At 59.8% G+C, this 10,484-nt stretch overlaps 1 protein-coding gene across 1 annotated transcript; it reads left to right on the forward strand.

The window, feature by feature from the left end:
• Positions 1-3,099: 3,099 nt before the first annotated feature.
• Positions 3,100-7,471, forward strand: SIVA1 (SIVA1 apoptosis inducing factor). Its single transcript, NM_001193178.1, is given in 4 exon segments — positions 3,100-3,235; positions 5,314-5,508; positions 6,143-6,299; positions 7,276-7,471. Coding segments are annotated over 4 exon segments (531 nt in total). The 5' UTR covers positions 3,100-3,117; the 3' UTR covers positions 7,337-7,471.
• The last annotated feature ends 3,013 nt before the right edge of the window (positions 7,472-10,484 follow it).

Here is a 10,484-nt window from a genome sequence, read left to right on the forward strand (position 1 = left end):
ACAGAGAATTTGGCATGTAAGCGGTCTTTCACCGGCTGGCTTGTTGCCAGGAGTGGAGATATCCTTCCTTTCTCCTCCTATTAGTAAAGTAACGCAAGGTACACTCTTCCTTGCAGGAAGATGCCAGAGATATGGGTTTAATTCCCGGGTCGGGAAGATCCCCTGGAGGAGGGCATGGCAACCCGCTCCAGTATTCTTGCCTGGAGAATCCCATGGACAGAGGAGCCTGGTGGGCTACAGTCCATAGGTTGCAGAGTCTGAAGCGACTGAGCACACGGCACACACACAGGGTGTGCTTGCTCCCTCTTCTGGCCTCCTGGCTCCAATTTATTTTTTTAAATTTTTGACCATGCCGCCTGTGGGATCCTAGTTCCCTGACCCAACCCTCAACCTCGACAGTGAAAGTGCAGAGTCCTGACCCCTGGACCGCCGGGGATTTTCTCTGACTCCATTGTATTTTATTTAAATGTCGATTTGTCTGTCTGGCTGTGCTGGGCCTCAGCTGCAGCACACGAGGTCTTAGTTGCAGCATGCTTGAACTCTTGGTTGCATGTGGGATCTAGTTCTCCAACCAGGGTTCAAACCCAGGCCCCCTACATTGAGAGCCTGGAATCCTAACCACTGGACCACTAGGCAAGTCCCTCTGACTCTTTTTTAAATGAGGTTTCTGTTTCTTAATTTTTATAACATTGAGGTGTACAATGTCATGATTTCATACACATACATATTGCAAACTATGATAAGGAGATAATACATCCTTCACCTCATATAATTGCCATTTTGCTGTTTTTGTTACTGTGAGTACATTTAGGATCTACTTTTAGCAACTTTCAAGTACATAATACTTGTCAACTAGAGTCACCGTGCTGTACATTATTAGAACCCTGGAACTTCATCTTATAACTGGAAGTCTGTACCCTCAGACCATCAGCTCCCCATTTCCCCCAATGCCAGCGCCCAGCAACCACCATTCTACTCTGCTTCTATGATGATTTTGAATTCCACATGTAAGTGCAATTATACAGTACTTACTATATTTGTCTTTCTCTAACTTAATTAGCAAAATGTCCTCCAGGTTCATTCATGCTGTTCCAGTTGGCAGGGTGGCCTTTTTTATGGCTGAATAATATTTCATTATATGTAATTCCAAATAGCACTCATTTCTTCATTCATTCACCCACACTTGGGACTAACACTTCGGTTGTCTCCATGTCCTGCAAACATGCTGTGGTGAGCATGGGGCACAGCCCCTCAGGACACTGGTTTCAGTCCTTTGTATACATCAAAGTGGTATTGCTGGATCACAGGGCAGTCCTATTTTCAACTTTTTGAGAAACCAGGATGTAATTAAGTTTTCAAGAGGTCTTATGGCTTCGCCTTAATCCAGTCTGACTGATATCCTTGCAAGAGAAGGCGATGAGGAAGACGCCTCAGAAGTCAGCTCTGCCTGCCTCGATCTGGGACTTTCAACTCCCAGAACTAAAGAGAAGAAATGTGTATTGTCTAAGCCCCTAGTCTGAGAGCTTTGTTACTAGCACCTCTAGAAAAGGAATCCAACATCGACCAGGCCCTCCACAAATATTTCTTAAAATTAAGTTGAAATAGAAGAGCTATTAAGATTCTCTTTTAATCACAATGTTTTGCACCTATTGAATATTTACTGTGACTGAAAAGAGTCTAAGGCAGTTTCAAATCTGAACCCAAAGAAATTTTTTTTAATTCCCAAGATCTGTAAGATTAAAAACAATATTCCTGGGAATTTCGTCCATTTCTAGGATAAAACCAATCAAGCGTCTCTTCAGTCACAGTTACTGCAGATGGCTAACAGGAATAGTGCCACACGACAGGGGAAACGTTGTCAAAGCCCCCTCCGGACCTGGTCTTCCAGACCCACCGGGCCAGGCGGGAAGGGGCACCTGGACCAGAGGCTGGCCCCGCCCATATTCCTTCCAGGCGGGGTCAGTGTCCAGGTCTGTGAGGGGCGTGTCCTGTAAGACTGAGGCCCTCGGCTTTGTCACCAGAAATCCAGGCTACAGAGGGACATGCTGGATGGCCCCTGGGCCAGCAGGCAGGACGAGGGTCAGGCAGGCAGGCAGCCGGCAGAGGCCTGGGTGGGACGGAGCCTCACTGTCCGGTCAGAGCCCAACATGACCTCAGCCCTGCTCCAAATGACGTAGCAGGGCCCAGAACGGCCCAGTGTAAGGCACTCCCCACTTGTGAAGGCGAGACGTTCCTCCTAATTAAGAAATAAAGAAAAGTTTGCACATGGAATTCTGCTCCACACTGCGCGGCAGCCTGGACGGGAGCGGGCACCGGGGGAGAGCGGACACACGTGTACGTATGGCTGAGTCCCTCTGCTGCTGCTGCTGCTGAGTCGCGTCAGTCGTGTCCGACTCTGTGCGACCCCATACTCGGCAGCCCCCCAGGCTCCCCCGTCCCTGGATTCTCCAGGCAAGAGCCCCTTTGCTAGTCACCTGAAACCGCCGCAGCACTGTTCATCAGCCATACCCCAGTACAAAATGTTTCTGGAGTTAAAGAAATACCAAAAAAGTGAATCCTCAGACCACTGGTGATTTAAAGGAAGAAATAAATGAGTGTCCAGAGTTATACCTATGGCTGATTCATGTTGATGTTTGACAGAAAACAACAAAATTCTGTAAAGCAATTATCCTTCAGTTAAAAAAATAGAAAAGAGTTGTTTGGGGACCAAAAAGACAGCCAAAACACTCGCCTTTCTCGCGCCGCCTCATACGAGTCTCGCCCCCTCAGACGAGTCCCGCCCCCATGTCGCCTCTGGCCTATCACGGGCCGCGTGTCTCACGAGTCCCGCCCCCACGTAGTCCCCAGCCTATCCCGCGGCGCTTTCGCACCACACCGCCTTCCTATTTCCCTGCCCGTGGCGCGCCCGCTCTGACCCTTGACCTCTCTCCGGACTTTCCCGCGCCTCTGAGTCCCGCCTCCCAGAGCAAGAGCCCCGCCCCCGCCCTCGCCCTGGGCCTATCCCGCGTCGCGCCGCGTACTAGTCCCGCCCCCGCTCCGCGCCGGGTTGGCGCGCGGCTGTGACGTCACGGGCAAGAGAGGCGCGGCGGCCGAGCTGAGCCGCTTCGGGCCGCGGCCATGCCCAAGCGGGGCTACCCCTTCGCGGATGCGGCCCCGCTGCAGCTCAAAGTGCGTGTCGGCCAGAGAGAGCTGAGTCGCGGCGTGTGCGCCGAGCGCCTCACACGAGAGATTTTCGGTGAGTGCGGCTAAGCGGGGCTGGTCGGGGGGTCCCCACCGGCCGCACCCCCTGGAGCCGGGGCCCGTGTTCCGCGCCGCCTGACCGGGCTTAGGAGCCGCGAGAAGGACGGCGTGAATGCTCCCGCGTCCACGACCTGCCCCTTCCGCACCTCCCGAAACGGACGGCTTCTGCGTGGGGCTGAGTCGGGGCTCCGTCCTGCGGGAATACTGGACTCACCGGAGCCCGCTCTGATCTGACCAGCCCAGCGATACGCCTCCGGGTCCCGCCTCCCGGGACTCGTCCCGGTGGGAAAGCCGGCAGAGGCACCCCTTCAAACCCGAGAGGCCCTCCTTGTCAGGCGGTGCCGCTGCTGAGGGGGCCAGTCGAAGGAGGACTCTCCAGAGGGGCAGGCACGGGTCACCGAAGGACCACCTGCAGACTGTCAGGTCTCCTGGAGGAACAGAGTCAAAGCCAGATCCTGCGGGGTTAGACAGGCAGAGAGGGAAAAGAAGGAAATTCCTGGCAGAGGGAACAGCCTGTGCAAAAAACGGGGAGCAGAAGTGTGCTGTCCGGCTCAGCGCGGCTGGACTGTCCAGTTGGAGAAATGTGAGGGCCCTGGCCTACGCCTTCTCCTCTGACTCCCTCATGCACATTTGTGAGTGCATGGATAACACTGATCATCACTCTGGAGAGATGAGCAGGTGATGTAAATGAGTGAAGCCTAGGGTACTTGGGCCAAACTGCGGTTGTTACTCTCTGAGGACATTCCAGAAATGAAAACACTGCAAACAGAAGAAAGGCGGTCCCTGGTGGCTCAGACAGTAAAGAATCCTCCTGCAATGAGGGAGACCTGGGTTTGATCCCTGGATTGGGAAGATCCCCAGGAGGGAGGGTATGGGAACCCACTCCAGTATTCTTGCCTGGAGAATCCCATGGACAGAGGAGCCTGGTGGGCTACAGTCCATGGGGTCGCAAAGAGTCAGACACGACTGAGTGACTAACAAACACACACAAGTCAGTCTAGCTCTCGACCACGATGTCCTGTAGCATTTGCAGAGCTTGTCCCATGCAGGGCCCATCAGGGAGGGAGTGCCAGGCTCCCTGGACATTCTCTGAGAAGGGCAGGACATCGTGAGGCCGGTGTGCACTCATGTGTAATGATTTCCAAGTGTTTAACTCTGGCCTCTTTATGTTGAACTGGCCACAGGCCCTTGAAGACAAGTGTTAGTCTTGCCACATGACCTGCCCCCCGCCCCAGTCCCATCCTGTTATGAATGGGGAGACTAGAGGAGGAGGAGCTGGGTGTGGCAGGCTGTCTTCACTGCAGTTGAGTTATCAGCTGTGTGTTTCTGTCGATATCACCCAGCGCCAGCAGCTTCTAAGGTCTCCACCCTGGCTCTGTTGAGACAGGGCAGACAACCACAGAGCATTGCTGGGCTGGCACCTAGCATTTGACCTTCCGAAAGTTGCTGCTCAGGGGTGGGAAGCTGTCCGGGTCCCACAGAGGTCTGGAAACTTCTGGGGTACCTTGTCAGGAGCCAGCTATGGCTGTGCCTTTTGTCAGCAGCTCTGCAGCAGCCGAAAGGCTGCAGGCCTGGGCTTGCAGGCTCAGCTCTGAGTCTCTTGCTGTGCTTTAGTTGGCGATCCACAGTGCAGAAGGAAATGGAGAAGGAAATGGCAACCCACTCCAGTATTCTTGCCTGGAGAATCCCAGGGATGGAGGAGCCTGATGGGCTGCTGTCTGTGGGGTCGCACAGAGTCAGACACAACTGAAGCGACTTAGCAGCAGAAGCACAGAGCTTCCTCTGTCAGAGGAGGCCTACTTGTGGGTTCTGGGGAGGAGGTGAGGCCACACGTGAAAAATGAGCAGAGTGATGGGACAGGGAGCCCAGGTGGGGCTGCAGGGTGCAGAACCGGGCTGGAGGAGGTGCCCGCTGAGCCCGGGCAGGAGGGCAGCCTCGCCAGGGGCAGCTTGGTCCCGGGTGGCTGGAAGACTGCTCAGCAGAGGGCTCAGCACAAACGGCTCCGGAGACAGGCGGCCCCGCAGGGGCTTCCACACCACAGGGGTGTAAGCGGGCGATGCTTGTCCTCCCCAGAGAAGACCATGCAGCTTCTCTTCCGTGGGGCCCAGGCCTGCATGGACCCTGCATGGGAGGAAGGCTGCGCCATCGTCCACACGCCAGAGTCCCCGAGGCCCGGCCCCACAGAAGCCCCTCGGGCCGCGCGAGGGCAGATGCTGATCGGGCCCGACGGCCGCCTGACCCGGAGTCAAGCGCAGGCCTCCGAGGCTGGTGAGTAAGGCCGCCGGCAGGTGCTTCCCAGGTCTCTGCTGCAGACAGGATGCGGGGGAGCGGGGCCAGAGTCTGACGCCGCAAGAAGGCTCCCACTGCAGGAGGCTGTCCCCGCTCTGATGTGTGGGAGCTGTGAACTGCTCTAACTGTTCCATCAGAAAGGAGAGACGCGCCTCCGGGTGGCCCTCGTGGGTGTCCTGCCTGCTTCCCACCCGTAGCTCTCACCCGCAGCCCTCTGCGGTGTGCTGTAGCCTCAGGCTGTCACGCGCGTCACAGCTAAAACTCCCACCCCGGGGGCCCAGGAACCCCCGTGTTAAGCCAGGACACGGGGACCACACTTTGAGACCCAGCTGTGAGACACACCAGGGGTTGAAGGCCTGGCGAGTCGTGCTGCAGGTGGTCAGGGGAAGAGCTAGCCCGGGCTCCCGACCTCTGGGTGGTGACAGTTCCAGGTGGGCCTCAGCTGGCCGGGAGCCCTGGTGAACGGGTCCAAACGCAGTGCTTCCGCACAGATTGACTGGCGGTGGGTCAGGCGCTGGAGGAGCGCGGCCCGCTGTCCTCCGGGGGGCGAGGGGCGGCCCCCGCGCCAGGGCTCCCGGTCACCATTGGACTGACCCGTGATTCTTCCGCACAGACCCGGCTGGGGTGGCGTCGAGAGCCTGCTCGTCGTGCGTGCGCGCCGTGGACGGGAAGGCGGCGTGCGGCCAGTGCGAGCGGGCCCTGTGTGCGCGCTGCGTGCGCACCTGCTGCAGCTGCGGAGCCGTGGCCTGCGCCCTGTGCGCCCTTGTGGAGTGAGTGCGGGCCCTGGGGCGGGGCCTCCCCCTCGTGGAGTGAGTGCGGGCCCTGGGGCGGGGCCTCCCCCTCGTGGAGTGAGTGCGGGCCCTGGGGCGGGCCTCCCGCTCGTGGAGTGAGTGCGGGCCCTGGGGCGGGGCCTCCCCCTCGTGGAGTGAGTGCGGGCCCTGGGGCCGGGCGTCCCCCTGGCGGAGTGAGTGCGGGCCCTCCTCGTCCTGCCGCCCGTTCCCCAAACACCCGCAGAGCCCACTGCTCACCTGCCTGGTCTCGTGGCCATGATGGGCCGGGCACCCAGCCCTGTGTGATGAACACGTGACTTGCTCCAGGTCCCCCCGGAGGCCGGGCTCTGGCCTCCGAGCTGCACCGTGGCCCGGCCACGGGCGTCCTGCCTGCACCTGGTGGGCCCCCTCGGCCCCCAGCTCTGGCGGGACTGTGGGCGGGGCTGCTGCTGAGAGCCGGGCCTGGGCTCCTGAGTGCTGACTCTGTGGCGCCCGCCTGGGGCAGCTGCTGCCTCCTGGCCCGTCAGCTCCTTCCCCAGGGCGGTCTCCTGCCCTTGGCTGCGTTGCCTCTTCCCTGCCCGGCTGGAGCCCTCGGGGGTCAGTCAGTCCTGCCACACAGCTGGGGGCTGCCCGGGGCGGCAGGCCAGCTTGAGGCCTGAGCTGCGCTCTGGCTGGCAGGGCCGCTCCAGTGAATGCCCCAGACATTCACCATCACCCCCCGCAGGTGGACTTCCACTGAGGCCTGGTGTCTGGGGGCTGAGGGGGTCTCCTTGGGGCGCCCCTTGTCAGCAGGCTCCGCACTCTGGCCTCACCCTGGGCCCCCGAGCCGCCTCCCTCGAGAGTGTCCATCTCCGAGGGCCTGGCTGTGGGGACTCGGCCACCTGGGTGCAGGACCCCCTCGTGACTGCCTCTGTCTGGGCTGGGCGGGTACGCAGCTCACGGGGACTCACAGCCCCTCTCCCCGCCTGTCTCTCAGCTACGGGGGCGACCTTCACGAGAAAGTGCTGTGCTCCAGCTGTGCCGCGTTCGAGGCCTGAGCCCGCGAGTCGACCACCGCCCCGCCTCCACCGCCCCGCCACGGTGACTGAGGAACTGAGGGAGGGTGCCTTTTCTCTTTTGTATTTTGTGCTCCTGACGACTGAAGACAATAAATCCTCTATATTTGGACGAGAGGGCTCACTTGGCAGCGCTCCTGGGGCCTGTGACCTGCCGGCTCCACGAGGCAGCACCTTAAGCCCTCTGGGGCGGGGAGTGGGGCGCCAGCAGCTGGAGGGTCAGTGACAGCAATCTGTAGGGTGCTGGACGGTTTCCTCCCATGGGCAGAGCTTGGGACCCCGGAGCAGGGAGACAGAGGGCTGCAAGGAGGCCTTAGGTCTAAGAAAGGGGGTCACAAGTGAGTCCCGGGTCTTCTGAGCTGCGAACACTCAGAGGCTGCCTGGCTCAGCCCTGGGAGTGCAGCTCAAGCCCCTAGTCAGCGGTCGGCCGTCCTCGGGGATCACCTCCAGCCCCGCGTCCACCTGCAGACCGTGACCCTGGCGAGCACGGGAAGAGAGGCTCATCGTTGCTCATCACTGGGGACACAGGTCGCTGTCAGGAGGAGCGGCCTTGCCCCCGTCAGGGCGCCCGCGGGGACATGCAGCCCCGGGAGCCCGTGTGCGGCTGTGGACAGCAGGCAGGGCAGCATCGGGGCAGCGCCGCAGTGACCCGGCGCGCCCACCTCTGGCAAACACCCTGCAGGAAAGCGAGCCTGTGCGCCTGTGCTCACAGCAATGCCGTTCACAAGAGGCCAGAGAGCCGTGTCCATCTGGGGGACAAGCTAAGCCAACGCGGCCCATCCCTACAGTGGAATCGGGCCTGGCCTTGAAGGAAGGAAACCCTGACAGACTGCAGGACAGACGGACCCAGAGGATGTCGTGCTGAGGGAAGTAGGCCAGCTGCAACAGGGCGGGCAGCGGAGGGGTGGGGCCAGGGGCGGGGCAGAGGTGGGCCGTGCGTGGAAGGAGAACAGGTTCAGTCTGTGAAGGTGAAGGTTTCTGGAGGTGGTGGTGCGACCACGTGGATGCACTGAATGCCACCGGACTGGCCGAAGCGGTAAACTTGACGTGTTTTACCAATTGAGGGTATTTAAAATGTTAAAAAGACAGTTGTTGAAAGCAAAAGTAATGTGTGTTGGGGATTTTGAACGTGATGGGAACAAGCTGTGAGCGTAGCACGGAGCCGGGACGTGGAGGTGTGTGATCGGAGGAATGTGTGCATTGCCGGGTCTCAGAGGCAGGCTGGTGAGTCAGTTACAGACAGGTCCGAGCGCAGCCAGGCCACAGCTACGTCCTCCCTGCAGAGAGCACTTGTTCTGAATTCCTCATGGGATCCCGCGTCCTGGAACTGAAAAGTAACAGCAGCGGGAAAGCTGATGAAATAGGAATAAGCCATAAAAGAAAATGGGGTGTTAAAGAACAGTCATTAATCCACAGTGAGGCAGAGAAAGGAAAGACGGCATAAAGAAGCAGCGAGGCGTGCAGGAGAGCAGCACAGGGTGTTCAGGCTCAGCCACGACTAGACCTGCTGCTGGAGGTGGGCCAGGCACCCCCGAGGGATGAAGACCCTCAGACAGCCCAGACAACAGCGAGAGCAGACAGCCCCCTCATTGACAAGAAGTCCTGTTCAAGTATAGAGAGGCAAACTCAGAGTGAAAGGGTGGGCTGAGTGTCTGTTGAATGATGAGCCATCTTTGAGCAGACATTCCTGGGCTGGCATCTACTTCGGGGAAGGCCCTGACCCTATGCCACCCCAACACCCCAGCCTGGCCGGCCCCTCGCTGGGAGCTGGCCTGACCCGTGGGCACTCCAGATGCTAAAGGCCTTCTGTTCCCGTCTCCCTGTCCCTCGGGGGGCCAGCCTAGTGAAGGACAGGGTGGGACGTGGGCGGGCATTACAGCCTCCCTTGCAGGCCAGGCTGTCCCGCTGGGCCTCACTGCCCCGGGGCCATGATTCACCAGGCCACCCTGCCAGGGAGGTGCCTCCACAGCCCCGCCTCCAGGAAGGTCTGGATGTTCTGGGGTCTTCGCCCCTGGCTCATCCCCTCTTGGCCCAACCCTCCCGGATGGGACAGAGATTAAGGTCACGCTTGTGTCCGTGCCCGTGACCTTGAAGCCTGTCCCAGGCCAAGGAATGTCCCTGGGGCCATCACCCCATCTCCCAAGGGGGTCCTGTGGGAAGGAACGGCTCAAGCCCCTCTCTCTGGCCAGCTGCCCCCACCACGCCCCAGCTTCAGCTTCAAAGGCACCCCCCGGGTTTCCACACAACATAGGCCACGTTGGGCTATCATTTGCTTGAAGTCTGGGGATCATCGGGTACTGCTCCCTTTTTTATGGTGTTAAAATGCACACCTCCCCAAGACCCTGCTTTCCCCTCTCTGGGGCACATACATATTTGCAGGAGTGGGACTGCCGCGTCCCGTGGTGGTTCCAGCTCTGTTCTGAGGAGCCTCGTACTGTGTTCCACGGGCTGTGCCACGGTGCGTTCCACCAGCGCACAGGCTTCCAGTCTGAGGCATGTTTGTTTCTGAACTCGGTCCAGAGCATGCTTAGCAGGTAACATTCGGCGTAGTTTGGTTTCCAAGAGAGTTGCTGCATACTAGAGAGAGCCCAGAGTCCGTCAGAACGGGCCCAAGGGACCACCCAGAGAACTGGGTGGCTCCAGAGGCACCCCCAGGCCTGGACTGACCTCCAGCACCCCACACTGCTCAGGCACCCCGTCCAGCACAAGCGGGCAGCCGCCCCACTCCAAGGAATGCCTTGTCAGGGCCACCTGCCCCGGAGCCTGGAGAAGAGATGGCTCCTGCCCTGTCCCCCCGCGCAGGCGCCAGGCCCTGTGACTGTCCAGCCCCCACCTTCAGGGCAGAGCACTGGAGGGGAGAGCGAGGCCCCATCTCTCCCTGCTTGTGCCCCGGTGCTGCGCGGCAACTTCTCTCTGCACCCAGCAGGTGGCGCCCGAGGCTCGTCTTAGACACCCTGGCCCCCCCCGCCCAGCTGTCCCAGGCTCGCTGTGTGACCCCAGGCAGGCTGCCCTCTGGTCCTCTCAGGTCCCAGGGCCTGGTGGTGGCTGGACTGTCTGTCCTAGCCAGCAGTGGACCCTGCAGGGTCCCGGTCCGTCCTGGTGGTCAGGCCTGCTGCATGGACGGTGCTGC

Source organism: Bos taurus, chromosome 21, assembly GCF_002263795.3.
Source record: "Bos taurus isolate L1 Dominette 01449 registration number 42190680 breed Hereford chromosome 21, ARS-UCD2.0, whole genome shotgun sequence".
NCBI lineage: Eukaryota > Metazoa > Chordata > Mammalia > Artiodactyla > Bovidae > Bos > Bos taurus.